Here is a 19,123-nt window from a genome sequence, read left to right as displayed (position 1 = left end):
CCCTGGGCCCGGTGGTCTGGCAGCACCAGGGCCGGCAGTCATTTGTGCTGTAACTCCTGCAGGGGTGGGGACCCAACCCTGTCTTTTCTGCTGTGGGGGTGGTGTCCTTGAGTGGCCATAAGCAGAGGGCCCTCCAGGTTCCGTGAGTCCTCTGAACCCTGCAGACAAAAAAAGACTTTTCTCCCGCCAACACGTCTGCATCCCCTCATATTACTAGGCCATGGACTATGTAGTGGCCACTGACGCAGGGACCCACTAAGACATTCAAACCAAGGTGTGCAAGAAAGACATGTTCTCCGGGCAGCTCTGTAGCCCCTTTAAGAGCTCCTCCAACTGCACATGCTCAGTTCCGCTGTAGCGCGCGCAGGCGCAGAGGTAGCAGCGGATGTTTACAGCGGCCGAGGTCGGTGCGAAGCGACCGAAGCGTCCAAAGAACTGCTGTCGGAGTCTAACCCCGAGGCTGCTAAGCGCCGAGGTAGAGCTGTTGCTGCCCCTCGGCCCTTTCCTCTGTATCGGTTCTCCAGCTCTGGTTACCGGTCCTCTAGCGTCTGTGTCTCTTAGCATCTTTTGAGAGTTTCTAGCCCCAGCGCCTGCGCCCCCCCCATCTCCCTGCCCAGCACCCTCCACACTAAATCTCCCTCCAGCACCTCCCCTCTAGCGTACCCCCCCTCCCCTCCCTCCAACTCCCTCCTGGCTGCCTGTTGCTAACTCTGGGATATGCTTGCTCTAGATCCACAGCTTATTTCTGTTTAAGTATAAAACGTTTGCAATTAGCTCAAGGGCAAGTCGGGCACTGACAAGGTTTGAAACAAATTCCACCTTGGATGGTTATTTGAAAGAAGGAGCGTATCCTACAAAGGAGAAGAGAATGGACCTGGCTGGGGGAAAGGTGTAAAATAGCTGGAGAGAATTTGCAGGGGCCTGGTTCCTTTGTTTGGTTTTTTTTTTTTTTTATTAGGCCTGTGCCTCAGCCACCAGCTCAGTCATCTGAGTAGCTGCCCCTCTGATCTCTTGTGCTTGCACTGTTGGTCTCTGTTCTTGTCAGCGAAGACATGGCTAAAGTGGGCTCCATTCCAGTGTTTGGTAAGCTGTCTTTCTAGGAGGTCTTTAAGAGGCTCAGCACTGGATTATATGTAGAGGGAATTGAAGTGTATCCACTGAGGTGGTGGGGTTTGGCCTCTCCCCTGGACCTGGCTTTTCTCCACTCTCACTGAGACCTTGCTGGGAGAGCTGTGAGAAGAAATGCGTTTCTTAATATCTTTTTTTTTTTTTTCTTCAACTCTGGTATTTCCAAATCTTTTTTCTATGCACAAAACAGTAGGAATTGTCCCCAGTCAGCATATACTACAAATGGTATGCACTTAATGTACGCCCTCCAAGAGTTGTGGTTTTTCAAGGTAAGGGCCCTCAGTTGGCAGGATGATGGTTTGGGACCCATTTCCCCAGCAAGTTAACCCCTTAAGAAGCGACATCTAGCCGGGTGGTGGCGTTCATCTTTAATCCCAGTGCTTGAGAGGCAGAGGCAGGTGGATCTCTGTGAGTTCAAAAGAGACCAGCCTGGTCTACAGAGCGAGTTCCAGCCAAGGCTACACTGAGAAACTATGTCTTCAAAACCAAAATAAACAAAAATAAAACAAAGAAAAGAAAAGAAGAAAAAAAGTGACATCTAGATTTGACTGTGGGCCTGCTTGTTTTTCCAAATGCAGCATAGATCAGAAACAGAACTAGTCCAGCTTCAGTTGTGTTGTTGGTGTCCATTTTTAAGTCCTGTGATACTGCTACTCAATGTTTTCCTGTGCCCTCTTGTTCTGTTGGCCTGTGTTAATCACTTTTTAGTAGACAGTGTAATCAGCATTACAGCAAGTAGTAAAGTATGTAGTGTGGTGAAGGAAAGCCTCCTGAAAATAGAATGTATTGCATTCTTTTGCAGCAATGCTATTTGGTTTGGTGAGGGTGTTTCAAAGTGTGCTACAGGGCTTTTATTTATTTATTTATTTATTTATTTATTTATTTATTTAGACATGGTGACTAATCATATCCAGGTCAGCTTTAAGCATTGATGCTTTTCAACTTTAGATTGTCAGACAAAGCTAATATTAAGTATCAGACTCTATCTCTGTTTAGCTCCTCCACAACAATAGCAACAGATAGGGCTACCTTGGTGTTCTGCGTAGTCTAGAGAATTATCTGATCTGGCGCATGATCTACAATAGTTCCAGACAGTTTTCTGTTTTGAATAAGTGAATTTAATAAGCAAAAGTAAAAGAACTAGTGAGTAGTGATAGAAGTAGCAGGTAGATAGCAAAAACACAATCAGATTTAGTACTCACATCCAAGAGAGATGACTGGAGTAGCCTTGAGGGAACAAACAAAAGGTAACATCAGAAATCATCTGGAAAAGTCCTATTTGAGGCAGCCATTTGGGATTTCTGATTGAGAGCCCCAGGTGAGGCTTCCTAGTTTTTTTTTTTTTTTTTTTTTTTTTTTTTAAGAATAGCAAGAGGAGATAGCATCATCAAATTGGATACTTAAAGTCATCTAGTAGAAATTGAGTGAAGAAGTTGAGGCATTCCCAATCCAACTTTCTCTCCATGGATGAGAGTCCCATGCCTGAATTTCTGGCTTCCTGTTCCTACTGAGGTCTTTTTATACCATCTGATAAACAACAGTCTAGGAAATGGTTAACCTTTTAGTCATTCTCAAGGACACAGTATTTTACTCCTGGGCTGTTTTGCTATTCCTTTCCCCAATCATAGAACTAGGTGCATACCCGGCCTCAGGAAAAGGTATTTTGGAACACATTTGGAGATGCTAGAGTTGGTACAAGAGAGTCCTTGCTCATCCACTTTCAACAAGCTTAAACAGCACACAATAGCTTACCAATATAGTGCACATTATACTTGGTTATGAAAACATTAACAAGAATTTAACAGAGAAAGTTGTTCTCTTGTGAGTCCTTAACACCTGTATCATTGATGTGCCAAAACAAAAGTCTTTAGCTAGACAATGCTGGATTTCACCACAGCTCCTCTTGCTGTCTGTGACTGTGAGCAGTTCAGTAACTAAGACCAGCTCACCTTACCTATAGATGTTTAATGTAGTGCTGACTGGTGGGTGGTAACTGTTAGAAAAATGGCTGCTGTTTTTTTACTGAAATTCTATTTTTTTAAATATGGAATAAGCTTTCATGTGAGAAAAAGTTCAATAAGATAAATATCTAGTACTAATTTAAATATATCTAATATGGTTTGTGGAACCTGCTGGAGACTTAAATAGTGGAAGTGTGGTAGAAGGACAGAATATATTAAGGATGAAGAGGATGACTTTCTTGATACAGTAGGATACATGTGTGTGTGTTTTAAGGTCCTTTCCTAAATATGTCTGTAAGCATATAAATACATTACTTTTGTTTTCACCTGGTGTCCCATATTTTAAGATGACTCTGTTAGATAGTGTAGCAGTAGAACTAAGTGGCTTATCCAAGATTAAGTCCAACCTTATTAGCTCTAAGGACTTGTTCCTGCTGTGGACAAGGGCTCTGAATCTACTTTAAAAGTAGATGAAGTTTTAATAATTGAACCACGATTTGAAAAATATTTGTCTTGATTATGAAGATGGAATATTTCATTATAAAATAGAAACAAATGTGTATCAAGACATAGTTTTCCACCTGTTGTAAGATGCCAGAGTGGTAGGTTTTTGTTTTTTTTTTTGTTTTTTGTTTATTATTCCTAGGCTGAGTTCTCCAGCAGTGCTGTTACTAGTTGTACACATGGGTGTGTACAGGGACTGTCTCCTGTACACACTTTCTTCTGTGTTTGAGAGAGAAGACTGTGAGGGGAGAGGGACCATAACAGTTTGATTGTTATTGTTCGAGACAGAATCTTTTTTCTTTTTTTCCTTTTTAAAGACAGGGTTTCTCTGTGTAGCCCTGGCCATCCTGGAACTCACTCTGTAGACCAGGCTGGCCCGGAACTCACAGAGATCTGCATGCCTCTGCTTCCCAAGTGCTGGGACTAAAGGTGTGGAGCACCAATGTCTGGCTGAGACAGGTTCTTATAAGTCCATGTTGGCCTGGAATTTACTGAAGATGACCTTGAACTCCTGAACAGGAGGCTGTTTTGATTTAGAAAGTCTACAAATCTTCCTATGGTTCCATAGTCTTCAGCAGTTTTTATCAGCATCACCACCTTATAAGAAAGAACGCTGTTAGTTTGGAAAACTCACCCGAGGTCAGTATAAAACTTGGGAGGATATTTTTCTTTTTCTAGGAAGAAAAAGGCCTCCAGGGAAAAAAATAATCTCTGTGAACTGATCAGGGCGTATTATGTTTTAGTAATTGGACCTAAAGGGGATGTTTCCTTCCCCAAGATACTATGGGAAAGGTTAAGAGTACATTCTTATCGAGCAAGGGGAGACTCTGTGGAAGCAGAGCACCAAGTGCTGGCAGTGACCACTTCTACTGCTAAACTTTAGTCTTGAAACTGATTTTACCTTTGTTACATTAAAGTGTTTTTCACAATGTGTTCTATTTGGGAAGAACATTTTGTGAATATTTAAACCTAAAATTTAAACATCGGAGTAACAAATCAGTAGGTTGGATGGATTGTTTGCTATGGGTGAGTTTGTGTGTATGTTGAGATGTAGTGCTCTAGTCAGCATTGGGATGCCATTAAATTTGAATTTCAGGATGGCTTATCGGGTAAAGGTACCTGAAATCCAGCCTAGATATCTGAGTTCGATCCCTAGGGATCACTCCTGCAAATTGCCCTCTGGCCTATACTTGTATTTTGTGGCGCACATGGGCCAATATGTATATACTCCAAATAATAAATTAAAAAATTTAAAAATTGAATCAGTTATTTGTTTATTGCTTATTATTTGTTGTTGGCTTAAATTTATAGTGGAACTAGGGTTTTTTTTATAAATAAAAAATAAGTGTGTATGGATGAGATCAGAGGACACACATTGGTGTTGGTTTCTTTCCTCTCATATTTATGTAGGTTCTTTGGAATGAACTAAAGTTATCGGCTTTATGTGGCAAATTCTTTACAGGTTATCAGCTTTATGTGGCAAATTCTTTACCCACTGAACCATTCTTTTGGCCCTGTAATCCCTGCTCTTAATACCAGCATCTTTGGAGAGTGAAGTAATTATTGACAAAAGATACTCCTGTCTTTATTACATTCAGAATTCAGAATTTAGAATAGCATTTGTTTAAAGATTTTATCATTTTGCTCTTGCCTCTAATGTAAATAGTTTTTAAAATTTTAATTGTAGTCTTGCTTGATTGTAATCTTGAACATGGGCGGTGCTGTGAGTGCTGGTGAGGACAACGATGAGCTCATTGATAATTTGAAGGAAGCCCAGTACATCCGGACGGACTTAGTAGAGCAGGCTTTCCGAGCTATTGATCGAGCAGATTATTATCTTGAAGAATTTAAAGAAAATGCATACAAAGACTTGGCATGGAAGCATGGAAACATTCATCTCTCAGCCCCGTGCATCTACTCAGAGGTCATGGAGGCTCTGGATCTTCAGCCTGGGCTCTCATTTCTCAACTTGGGCAGTGGTACTGGCTACCTCAGCTCCATGGTGGGCCTCATTCTAGGTGAGTGTGGATATAGAACTTGAGTCCCCTCCACCTTAGTACAGTGTGGTATCAGTTTAGATAGTAAATGTAGTAGGCTGGTTGTATCCCCTGGTGGAGATCATGGACCACCTATCAGTTGCCTGAAACTTAGCTACTAGATGGTGGATGACTGGATGATATCCACCTGTGGATATAGCCCAGAGCTATAAGGTTCATTTTCTTTGTCTCCTCTTCCTGTACTGCTGTGAATGATGGAAAACAGCAAAGGTGTTTAAATCTTGTGTTTATGTAATTTCTTAATTTAATCTAATCACTCTTTTGCTCTTTTTATCCACTGACTCATTAAAATCCTTCAATAGTTGAAGTTCTTTGTAACAGTTTTTGTTTTATTGTTTGCCACTGAAAGTAATAAATTTATGTATTTTTAAGGAATTTTCAGAGATAATGGGATTTCTTACGCTATCATATTTGAAATCATTTAGGCTATTTTCTTTACAAGTTGCAAGAATGCATGTATCAATATGGCCATTTCTGATATTATCAGGATTATCAGCCAAAGATCTATTGAATTGCTGACTTGTGTAAATTGTATATTGGGGCAAAGACTTTTCAAATGTTGCTTAGTTTTCTTTTCAATTGAAATGATTTTTTTTTTAATCTCAATTTGTTTTTGATTGAGACATAGTTTCCAATCTTTGAGGAAAGGACATAGGCCCAGATCACTGATCACTTACCATTTCTGTGACTTGCTTGATTTTACCTGAAAAATTCTACCTTGGTTAAGGTAGTGGTTTTTGGCTGGGGGAAATAGATAAAGCCACCTACATTAGGAATGCTAATGAAAAGAGCATGAGGATCGAGGAAATGGCTCAGTGGACATGAACACCTGCATTTAAATCCCCAGAACACATGTAAAAAACCAGGTGCAGCAGTGTGTATCTGTAATCTCAGCATTGCAACACAGAGATAGGATTCTAGGGGCTTGTTTGGCCAGCCAATTTAGCCGAGTGGGACTGTCTCAAACAGTAACTCAGGGAGTGGAAGATACCTGATGTTGATCTGCCATGGACACTCATGCGTGTGCCTTAGTGCCTATGAAAAAAGTAAGCCTGGAGACACTGTGGTACTCGATACTGCCAATAGTGGTAATGAAAGTGCTGTGAAATATAAATAAAGCCGGATTCAAGTTTTATTTGTAAATATAGGTTTCTTCTTAAATTTGTTGGTACAAACTACTACTCTTGCTTTTTTTTTCTCAATTTGCAAATTATTCTTTTAATGTTTGAGAAGCCCAGGCATTAAAACAAATACTGTGTTAATGAATGGAAACTACACTATACATTGAAAAACTCCCTTGAGTGGTTTGGAACCACAAATGTGCTGAGACTTAAAACCTCATGAGTTTCTATAATTATACATTACATAATTATCTGTGTTGTAATTAGTAAAGTACAGAAAACAAATGAGCAATGGTTCTTTTCATCGTTCTAAGAGCTTTGTTATGTTCAACCCTTTCAGGTCCTTTTGGTGTGAACCATGGGGTGGAGCTTCATTCAGATGTAACTGAGTATGCGAAGCAGAAGCTGGATGTTTTCATCAGAACAAGTGACAGTTTTGACAAGTATGGTCAGATGCTACCCATTTGTTCAAACTAAGGGTGTTAGTTATAGATAGAAAAGTCCTGTTTAATATACATTTGCCAGTAAACATAGTTAAAGTATGGTTAGTGATCCCAGGTTATATTTGTGCCTACTCTAGTTACTGTACTATTCTAATATTCTCTGATCTAAAGGGCTTTATGGTTTTTATTTTATTTTTTGGTTTTTCGAGACAAGGGATCCTCACATAGCCTTGGAATTCACTATGTAGACCAGGCTGGCCATGATTTACAGAAAGCCTCTGTCTCCTGAGTGCTGGGATTAAAGGTATGGACAACCATCTCCTGGCCAGCTTTTTGTTTTATAATTTATGATACTTTGTATTAATTTTTTATCAGTATAGTAAGAGAAGAAAGCAAAAACTTTATTTTATTCAGTTTTCATGTTCCATATAGAAAACTTTCAAAACCTAATTGTTTCCACAATAAAATTTTTTATGTATGTCACTAAAGTTCTTAAAAAATGGAAATTTCAGGGAATAAAAAGTGTTTTTTTTTTTTTTTTTTTTTTTTTTGGTTTGTTTGTTTCTTTTCTTTTTTTTTTTTTTAAGCCGGTAGTGGTGGACGGAGGCAGATCTTTGTGAGTTTGAGCAGGTTGGTCTACATGTTAATTTCTAGGCTAAATAGTAGAGACAGCCTGTCCAAAAAGAGAAGGTACTTTTTAAAACCTCCTGCTGGGACCTGCAAGATGGCTCAGAGTAGGTTAAGGCACTTGCTGCCCAGGTTGATGATCTGAGTTTGATCTCTGAGAGCCACCTGGTGAAAAGAGGACTGACTTCTGCAAGTTGTCCTCTGAAGTCTTCATGCTGCTGAGAACCTCCTGCACACACTCACACACCCTGAATAAATAAATCAAACTCTAATAAAATCTCCAATTACTTATCAAACGACTGAATGTGGTGCTGCCCATTGTAAAAACAGTGAAAAATGATGGCTGGTGTTACTTTATATTTGGATAATGTTGGAACATTCACTTTCATTCTATTTTGTGTATAATTTCTAAGATTCTATTTATATAGTAGTATAACTTCTACTTTCTGGATCTGGGACGTGTTACCTTGTAATTTGATTTTGCAATTAAAACATAACTTATGGTAAGCATAAATTTGTTTTATGTACTTAATTGCAATGATCCATATAGTTACAGAAAACTTTTTTCCTTGCAGATTTGACTTCTGTGAACCTTCCTTTGTAACTGGCAATTGCCTGGAGATTGCTCCAGATTGTTGTCAGTATGATCGTGTGTATTGCGGAGCTGGTGTGCAGAAAGAACATGAAGAGTACATGAAGAATCTTCTCAAAGTTGGAGGGATCCTTGTCATGCCCTTGGAAGAGAAGGTCAGGTTCTCTACACAGCTGAGGTTGTGTATACTTTCCTTCAAAGTCAGTTTGCAGTAGTTTCTGCTGCTTTATTATCAGAGGACAGGTATGGATATGCCTATATCTTCCATATCCTAGGTGCTATGTGTGAACTATCCCTTACCTCCTTTCTCTCTTATACTTGTTGTTCTTTCTGCTTTTTTATTTCCTTCTCCCCATTTTCCCCTTCTCTTTCTTCTTCCTTCGTTCTCTTCATCTTCATCCCAGCTCCCTTTGTTGTTGTTGTCGTCGTGTATACTTACTTGTTCAATACTTTGATGGAAAGTATTTTACACATTTCCCCCTTTTCAAATTATTTTTTTTGTGTAGACTGGCTTGTCTACACACAGTGCTTTACTTAAAATAGTTCATGAATGTAATTTTAAGTCATTTAATTTTGAATCTACACGATTTTGATATTTAAAAGTTGCATTTGATTGATATCTTTCTTAGATATGTGTGTTTATGTATGGGTATTCACATGTATGTGGGTGCACATATCTGCCAGTGTGCATGTATGCATGTGTATGTGGAGGCCAGAGAACTGACATCTGGTATCTTCTTTGATTGCTTTCTACTGTATGTATTGAGATGGGATTTCTCACTTGAACCCAGACCTCACCAATCCGGCTAATCTAACTAGCCAGTTTTCTCTGGGGATTCCCTGTCTCAGGGAATTGTTCCCCAAACTTCTTAGTGTTGGAATTACAGGTGAACCACACCTTCTGCCTAATGTTTAATTGAGTGCTGGAGATTGGAACTCTGGTTCTCCTGTTTGCATGGCAAGCACTTTACCAACTGAGCTATTTTCCGAGACCTTCTTATTTTGTAATATGTTAGTTTTCTTTTTCATATTCTTTTTGCAACTGATTTTTTCAGGAGAGTAGGTTATTGGTCCCATAGTGTTTTTTTTACACCCTGGGTTTTCAGTCCATAGATGTGTGTTCTTCTGTCCTTTATGTTTTCTACCTATTGGTAATCAGATCTAGAGGCTTGGTAGAGTTTACCTTTGTCATATTTTGATGGAGGAGAACACAAGAATATAAGCCATGATTAAAAATAGACATTTGCTCTCAGGATACAAAGGATTTATTCTAAGACCACTTTCTTCCATTCATGATGACAAAATATGGAGATGTCTCAGATTCTTTAGGGAGTAATTACAAGCAGAAAATCTATGCATGTTCAGTAGTACACAATTTACTTTCTGAATATTTTTGGTATACAGTTGCTTGGATGTAAAAATCTTGGATTTAGGGGACATATTCTACTTAAGTATGTAGGCACAGGCAGCTTCTCTGTTGACTTACCCTTGTAGAATTATAGTAGCCTGATCCATTGTTTCATTAAGAACTGTAGAATAATACATTTAAATTCCTTCATTTTTTCTGTATTTAGTTGCTGGTTAGCTTTGATAAGGAGAAAACTGCTTATTACTGATTTGGTCCCCCTAAAGTATACATTATGTAAGACATACAGGATAAATTTTGGTTATTAATGTTTGCTTATTAATTTTCTAAGTAATTGGGCTTTTTCTCAAAGGGAGGTAACTAATAAGGCTTTGTTTTTTATTATCACTAATTTTGATTGAGATCATTTTAGCTCTAGATTAACTTGAAGAGAATAGGCATCCTCATACTATTTTCATCTGTTCATCTAAATTATGAAATATAGGTTTATGGTTTTATTTACGGTCTTACATATCACTTAAGTATTTTATTTAAATGCTTGATGTTCAGTCTAGCTAGAAACTATCCTTTAAAAAGAACAATTTTCTAGGTGGCTGGATGGTGGTGGTGCACACCTTTTATCAGGTGAAACTCTTGAGTTCAAGGCCAGCTTGGTCTATAGAGCAACTTCCAGGACAGTTAGGGCAGCACAGACAAACTCTGTATTAAAAACCAAACCAAACAAAAAAGTTTCTAGGTGATGAAGAGATGGCTCAGCAGTTAGGAACATTTCTGTCCTTACAGAGGAACTGAGTTCAGACAACTCACGAAGGTCTGTAACTCCAACTTTAGGGGTTCTACTGGTCTGTACTGGATTCTTGAGAGCACTGGCACTTGTGCATAGACATTTACATACATACATACATACACACACACACACACACACACACACACACACTAATTTTCAACATTTTCTGTAAAAGTGTTTTTTTTTCTGTTATCTCTGAATATGATTAATGTTTAGATATTTTCCTAGTAATTGTGCTGTTTAATCCTTTTAGAGAATCTTAGTTTTGGATTTTTCTGGGTTAGATATTTTTAGAAAAGATAAGCATATAATCTTATCAATTCTATGACCTATTAGGCCATTTACAGACTGCTCTAGTCACATTGAACACACAGAGGCTTTGTTGTTAAATTGGATTCTTTGGTACTAATCCTGTAATATGAAGTTCATATATTTTTGGTTGTGAGCCTAGCCTTTAATATAAAGTTCTTTGATGATCTACATTGCTGTATATCTGGTAGCGTATTCCACTGCACCCCTGAAGTGCTGTTAGTGTGAATAAGGACAACTGCTTAGGTATTCAGAATGACACAATTATGTTGAAGGTCACAGCAGCATGATGGTAGTATCTGCTATTTGGGCCTCTCCTGCTCCCTTGCTGTTACAGGTGCAGATGGCTTGCACCTCGGATGCCATTGTAGCTATAATCCTGAAAGCAGCTCACAGAACTTGGAGTTCTTTATGGTTGAAATATTGTAGCTATTGTGCATCTTTGGTTATTTTTACTTAAGACAGACCCTTATCCCTGACCACTGTTTAAAGAAAGTTATTTGGTAAGAATTTTTCTTCCTTATCTCATTATTTCCTCTTCTAGTCCTTTAACTGGCTTATCATTTGTATTGTGTAGATGCAAGTTTCTATCTTGCCCTGTCCTCCTTTCTGATCCTCAGGCAAGCTTTAATAAATCATAAATAATATATTGCCACATTCTTGTAAACAGAAGGTAGGTTAAAGAGCTTGAGTATGTTCATGCTAAGCATTTGCATAAGAATATTCCTGTTAAAAAATTATGTAAAAGAAAAAGAAGATTTCTGTTGTAAGTCATATCACATTAGGTGTTATATAGACAGGCTATTCCATATTTAGATTTCATATATTGAAACAATTATACTTAAATATGTTTTCTAGTAGCCAAATCCTTTGGATATTCTTGTTTTGTCTTTGAGATAGTTGACCAAGATAACACGCATAGGCCCTTCTGCTTGGGAAACCAAAAAGATTCTGGCTGTTTCCTTTGCCCCTCTGGTCCAACCCTGCCGTTCGGAATCAGGACAGCCCAGACTTGTCCAGCTACGTGAGTATAAGCATCTACCTATGTCTTATCTCTATTAGAAAAGAAACAAAATGTACAAGAAAACCTTTGATATTGCAGCCCTCAAATTATACAAGGTACTTTAGACATTTAAGAAGTTTCTCTAGTTAGCCCATCTTAGATGATTTTAATCTTCTTTTAAATCTATAAAGTGTTGCTGATCATGCTTTTGAAAGTAGTACATTCATAAAAGAGCTAATTTTGCCATGTGGGAATCTCAGGCAGTTTGCCTTGCCCACTGGGGATGTATAGTAGTACCTATACACAGTCCTTTTCCCTCACAGTACCTGTCTCATGCTGCTTTAAGCAAGACGGGTGAGGAGCCCGTTTTGCTGTGTTGCTTCACATCCTCTAAACCTTTGTGTTTATATCTCCAAGATGCAGACTAAGCATGGAGCTAACGTAGGGTGACGTTTATCCTGATGTTTTATATTTTAAACAGCTCACAGAAATAGCATTTCAAATTGATGAAGATTTAAGATTTCCAAGTAAGGCCATTCATCATATTTTCTGATCACTTAAAACATTTGGAAAATGTGTATGTGAAGGGGGAAAAGGGGGTGAAGAGAGGGAGAAAAATAGAATAGGATTGTGAATTATCATGTATAGTTTTAAACCAAATACATTTTTGGTGAATTTTTTTTGTTTACAAAACATTACAATTTGTGATAGTCGTTTAACAATTGGCTTACTTTATGTGTCATGAAATTCAGTAACAACAGTGAAACATACAAAGGAGTTTAGAGGGACTAGGCAAGGTATGTAGAAGATGAGGTTATGTTGTGCTTGATTTGAGGGTGAGAAATCCTCAAGATTTCTTAAGAGAGAAGTAGTAGAAAGATATTAGGAGAACCAGGGGAAAGTTAGAGAACATACACCATGATATAGTCATTGTTGGGTGTGTTGGAAAATATATGTAGTTTGGGTTTTAATTCATTGTATGGCTGTGGAGAGCTTCAGGTGTTATTGAAGATGCTGTGCATGCCAGTCATTTGGAGGGTGAATTTGTCAGACTGGTGCTCTGAAATTTTGTTCTGTAAACACATATGGCCTCTAATAAGGAAGTGTACTATTCTCTGGCACAATGGCTGGGTTGGGAAGACAAGGACCCCTGAGAGCATTTGGAAGACTTTGAAGATCTGGCTAAAAATGAGTGTTTCTGTATGAGGGCTTTTCAAGCCTGGGTATGTATTGCCTGCTGAGATGCTCACTGTGAATGTTGAGTAATAAACATTCATGTGATTTGGTTAGCATTACTAAAGTGATTGATTGGCTGGGTAGGGTACAATGTTCTCATAGACAGAGGACAAGAGGGAAAGGTTGGTGCCTCTGAAAGAGGGAGGAGGTACTGTTTGTTGTTAGAACCTGGTCTACAAAAGGGCAGAGGATATTGGTGATTTCTAGGCAGGGTTATGATTTAGGTAGCAAAAGCTGCAGATAACATGATAGCCCTCTCTGTAGGGTGGCCTCTTGTTTGGAGAAGGTTATGTGTACTGGAGGGGAAAAGGGATTTAGATTTTCTGTTTAATGTATTTAAACCCATGGTCTCTAATTCCTTTTACTTTGAGAAAAAACAAAAAACAAAAAACCTTATTACTGCTATGTTGCTTATTGTTAGCTTAAAGTTGTGAGTGTTTGGTTTCCAGGTTTTTTTCCCTTGGTGTGCTTTGGAAGCTTTGTTTTTCTTAAAATGGTTTTAGATTTGCACTTGACTACTTTAACAGAAAAATATTTAATTTATAAATTACTGGGAAACTATTAAGATAGATAAAAGGATTTTAGGAATGTAGATTACTGTATTGTTGAATGAATGTTATTTCATTGAGCAGAGTAAATTGAGTTATAAGCTAGTCTTCAAAAACAAACCCTAAGGTTTCAAATTCTGCCGCGACTGATTGGCTAGACAGTATTTCTTTCCTTTTCAGTGGTAAGAATTAGTGTGTGTGGATATGCTTTGAGAAACACGTGTGGTGCAGAGTAGACCACTGGTTCCATATTTTGTTAGAATGCTCCCCTTCTGTGAAGTTCTTCCAGCAAGTTAGGTGTGGGGTTGGCCCTGCCCGTGCCCACAGGCTCTGCCCCTGTCCACAGCACCACTGGCCGTGCGCAGCCTGCAGGACCTGGCCCGGCTTGCTATCCGAGGCAGCATCAAGAGGGCTATGCACCAGGAAGCCACCAGAGGAGGGGGACTCAAGAGCACACCTATGTTTAAAAGAAGGCGACTTCGTCGCCGGCGAATGGAGACCATTGTCTTTTTGGACAAAGAGGTCTTTGCCAGTCGAATTTCCAACCCCTCTGATGACACCAGCTATGAGGATGCAGAGGAGGATCGGCGGGAAGTGGCAGAGAGGACCTTACGGGAGGCCAAGCCTGAGCCACCAGTAAACTTCCTTCGCCAGAGGGTATTGCGCCTCCCGTTGCCCGACCCCCTGAAGTACTACCTGCTGTATTACAGGGAAAAGTGAGCAGTGGGAGAGTGGGACCAGGATACCCAGAGCAAACTGCTGGCCAGGTACACGTCTCGTTTCCCTGTATTGGTTCCTGACTATTCTCTAAAACTTTCATGCAATGGTGTGATTTATTTAAGCACAATCTAACAAGAAACTTCATAGAATTATTTTCCTCAGTGGTGGGGGTGGAGTGGGGTGCACATCTTGCTGGCTCTACTTTAATTTGAACTCATTGGGAACTGCATGATGTCTGCTCCTTGTGCAGGCAAACTTATACATTGAGGCTGGAACTGAATTGTATTGGATCCTGTTGAAGCAAGGGGCACTTTCTCTAAAGGTGTGACATCTTCTTTGGGTGTGACATAACCACTACTCAGTTTGAATTTTATGTCATGATTCTATTGCTGGCACTGGGTTCATCTGACTTTTGTCATTTTCTAGGTTGGGAAATGTAGGAAAGCCTTTCTTATTTTAATCAGTTAATCAAATCTTATGTGAAATAGCAACTGTAATTTTTAAAAGGAAAAGAAAATGAGATGCAGGAGAGAGAATAAAATATAAAACTGCCAGATGTCTTTCTGGAGTTTCCAAAGACTTCTAAGCAGTTGACCCCTATCTGTTACTTTATAGGAACAAGTAATTTCTTGCAGAACATTCTAAAAGGAAAATAAGTTTTCCTTACTTAAGAAAAAATGTGTGAGTGATAAGCTAGTCACTGAATTGCAACGACTAGAACAGGTTTCTAAGGTATTTAAATGGGAATTTTCAAAGCTGGTGGAGAGACTACAGGGTGTTACAGACAGCCCATGCTTCTCGGCTTCGGTTTGCTATCTTTCTGTGATCATATTAGAGTACCAATTCATAGATTTTTATCTTTTATAATTCTGGAGAAAAATTGTTAGTTTTGTAAATTTTCTTAAGAACAGATGTATGTATTTTACTAGCTCCATTGCATTAGAGCAGTTTAACTCAGTGACTTGTGAAATTTATTATCTCCAGGCTATTGGTGTTCAGAACTATCAGCTTTTTTTTGTTTGTTTGTTTGTTTTTTTTTTTTTAAAGCAACCTTTCTGACTGTCAGAGGGCAGGACTTGAAGTTACATTGCTGATTCCAAAAGCTGACTCTTAATTTTTTTTTTTTTAACCCAAAGAAAAGAATAGTGTAAATTGTTAATAAACTCAAATTAGAGTGTTAATTTAGGATTAAGTACTGAAATTTTATGATTTATTTTCTGCTTAGCCTCACATGACTTGCAGGGAGAGGCTTGATCTGTGACTTCTCTAGTTTAAATGGACATTTTGGATCTTTTCTTTTTTCTTTGTCTTTTTTAAAATTAGTTGAATCATTTTACCACACAGTATAGTCTGCATGTATAGCTGGCAAACCATATATTACCCTACATTATAAATATAATGTACACTTACATTACTTTAAATATAAGCTATTTAAAGAAAGTTCATAGTTGTTTTTACCTACCTTTTAACTCCAAGTCAGGCTTCTTTTCTTTCAGAGAGAAATGCATGCTCTAATTTGACTTGCAAATGTTTGTAGTTTGCAGGTCTTTGTTGATGTTAACTCTAATTGTTAGGTAGACTTTTATGTTACCTGGAAAATTTTGGACATAAATTTAAATAAATTTGTGAAGTCTGTATATTAGGTGGCTTGACTGAATTTTTTTCCTGTGATTGAACATAGGCTGCATTTTTGAAAAGCCACATTCGCCTTTATGCTGGATTTTTTAAAATTACAATGCATAAGATATTTTTTCCTTTATATGTTAAACTTTTCTTAGCATTTTGTATTTATATGTTATCACTTTGTGATTTTAAACCATAATTCAGTTAAATATAGTTATAACATGTGAGAAATAGATTGGTCTTTATAAAAACAGGAGAAAATTGGAATTTTCTTGTGTGTAAACATACTTTGCTTCCAGAATTCAGTATAATGTACCACATTCTGTGTTCAGACTAGTAAATCTTAATATAGTCAAATGTCTTCAGCATCTATATTGTGAACAATACTGAAAATTGCTTATGTTTTAAGGAGTGGGTATTTTAAAACATGTGACTTCTGTCTTAATGTAAGAATCAAAGGTATGCATAAAAATAGATTTGCCAATGTGCAACTTAAAGTCGAAAATCCAAGAAATTAGAAATACTGATTTTTTTTTTTTTGATGAGATGAAACACATGGGGACTCAAATGAATCAATAAAAAAGTAGTTAAGATATTTTATTCTCAGCATTGCTTCTTTGATGAATATGGGCTCCTGATTACATTTACATCTTGTTAAAATTTCAACCTGCAGTTTGTATACTTTTTAATTGTCAGTTTTTGTTTTGTGCTGTGTGATTATTTCACTCCCGAAAACACTCTAGTGTTGGCATATCCAACATATGTAGAAGTGAGTTTATTAGGTGCTACCCCAAAGGTAGAATCTTGTGTACAAGAGTATGTTATCTCAAGTTGGCCATCAAAATCCATCACCCATCAGATTACCTTCAAAACAGTACATAATTCTAAAAATCTGTGAAAGAGCTGTTTTCACTTAATTGACAAGAAACAATATTAAGAACCTTTAAAATTTCCAGACTGATGGGAAAATTGACACTGACTTCATAATATTTATAATAGTTTTAACAATTAATTTGTCTTTTTATGTGGATAATTGTTATTTTCACTTGATTCAAAGAAAATCTTATCACTCATGTGGTGATTCTTTTAAAGCATCTTAGCAGGCTGATCTGTCTATTGATCCTGTCTACTGATCCAGAGAGATTTCTTCTCAACCCTGTTTTCACACTTCTATTGTGTATCAAGAATCTTTGCATGAGATGATGGGTCTGATTGAGCTGCTAGTGTCTCAGTTCCTAGTAACATAAAGAACAGGAAGTGGTATCACTAGAAGGAGGGGGGTCTATTTTTGTTTTGGACTCTGTCTTCACTGAACCACAACTAGTACTTGATTTCCAAGCTATTATTGGGAACAAGCTAGTCATCCCACTATGAACTCATATCATAGCCTACAGTTTTCCACATGCAGACTTCATCAGAGCCCCCAAATTCATCATCTTATCAGGAATCCCTCAAAGAAACAGGCTCAGTCTCTACATTTATCAGTAGAGTCCTTAGCTGGAAGCTCCACTTGCAAATACTTGGATGTAAGTAGGCACACAAAATGACCAGGATACTTGTGCAGATGCTGAGCACTGGCCTCCAGTATCTACATGGTATATTTCACCTGATGCTGCCCAGGTTATCACTGTGTCTGAATCTCCACCATCTGGCTGTATTGTAGGTCAGTTCTTTATACTAAGGTTGGAAGCTAGATGGCAGAACTTCAGGTTCATGACAGCTCCTCACTCAGTCTTTATGGAAGTCCATGCCCATGTCAGTTTCCAACTTGTCAAAGAATCTTAGGGTCATTCTTGTTGTGTCCTAGAGAATGTGACTTGAAGCTCACCATTGGGCTGATGAGAGAACACATGCAGTCATATCTGGTGAAACATTGTTTCCTAGCTCCAACATGCATGAAAATGGAAGGCAATCAGAGGATAATGTTAGGAGTAGGCACAGAGACCCTTTTTAAACTATGCAATTTTTTAACATTTGGATTCCATCTTTATTAAAATAATAAATAATAAAAGTAATAAAATAAGAGCTCTATCTGCTTTTATAATTAGAGGAACTGTGTTCCATTTCCAGCACCTGCATGGTAGTTCACAACTGATTGTTACTCTAGTTCTTGTCTGGCCTCTGCATTCAGTGTGCACAAGGTACACAGATACACATGCAGGCAAAATAAAAATAAAACCTCAAAAATTAAAATAATAAATTAGTTATAAAATTTAACTTTTATTGTTTATATTTAAGACTGACAATTCATACACACCTAGTAAAATGATTTTTACAGTTGCCATGATTGTGCCATGTCAGAAACACTGTCAAACATATTAATGTCAGAATTTATTTAATAACAGTAAATTCACAAGACATAGCAGTTTCAATGAAAGCATCTGAAGTATTCCTGTTTTTCCTTAGTACTCTTGGCTGACACGAAGTTTTTCTTATTTTTGAGAACTTTATTAATTCTCAAATCACACATTATAAGCCACAGTAAATATATCTTGGTTAGGTTTCTATTGCTGTGATAAAACACCACGGACAAAAGCAACTTGTGGAAGAAGGTTTGTCTGGCTTAGGGATCACAGCCCATTGTTTATTGAAGCCAATGCATACCAACCACAGTTCCTCTCCCTTTTCTCTTCCTGCTCCCTCCTCCCACCTCCCATCCACCATCCCTCCCTTCAGAAAGGGGCGGACTTCCCATGGGAGTCAACAAAGCAAGACACATCAAGTTGAGTGGGACCAAGCTCCTCTCCCTGCATCAAGGCTGGGTGAAGCATCCCACCATCGGGAACAGGTTCCTAAAAGCTCATGCACCAGGGACAGTCCTGATCCCACTGCTAGGGCCTAGATAACTCATCCGCATGCAGAGGCCCTAAGTCGGTCCCATGCAGGCTCCCTAGCAGTCGATCTAGAGTCCGTGAGCTCCCACCATCTCAGGTCAGCTGTCTCTGTGGGTTCCCCCTTTATGATCCTGACCCCCTCTTACTCGTAAAATCCCCTCTTCCCTCACTTCAACTGAACTCCGAGCTTGGCCCGGTGCTTGACTGGATCTCTGCATCTGCTTCCATCAGTTACTGAATGAAAGCTCTCTGATTACAATTAGG

The 19,123-nt window shown here is 38.4% G+C and overlaps 1 protein-coding gene across 2 annotated transcripts; it reads left to right on the top strand.

Moving 5' to 3' along the window:
* The first annotated feature begins 339 nt into the window (after positions 1-339).
* Positions 340-16,616, top strand: Pcmtd2 (protein-L-isoaspartate (D-aspartate) O-methyltransferase domain containing 2). 2 transcript variants are annotated; one of them, XM_051184037.1, is made up of 6 exons: positions 340-475; positions 5,281-5,611; positions 7,112-7,214; positions 8,417-8,588; positions 11,796-11,919; positions 14,010-14,292. In XM_051184037.1, the coding sequence occupies exons 1-6, from the start codon at positions 386-388 to the stop codon at positions 14,147-14,149; spliced, it is 960 nt and encodes a 319-aa protein (XP_051039994.1). In that variant the 5' UTR covers positions 340-385; the 3' UTR covers positions 14,150-14,292. The 2 variants fall into 2 exon arrangements, with proteins under 2 accessions (XP_051039994.1, XP_051039987.1); XM_051184030.1 differs by having other exon boundaries at positions 341-475; positions 14,029-16,616.
* The last annotated feature ends 2,507 nt before the right edge of the window (positions 16,617-19,123 follow it).

The sequence above is a fragment of the Phodopus roborovskii genome, unplaced genomic scaffold (genome assembly GCF_943737965.1).
Source record: "Phodopus roborovskii unplaced genomic scaffold, PHOROB, whole genome shotgun sequence".
Taxonomy (NCBI): Eukaryota; Metazoa; Chordata; class Mammalia; order Rodentia; family Cricetidae; genus Phodopus; species Phodopus roborovskii.
This window is presented reverse-complemented; position numbering and strand designations above follow the sequence as displayed.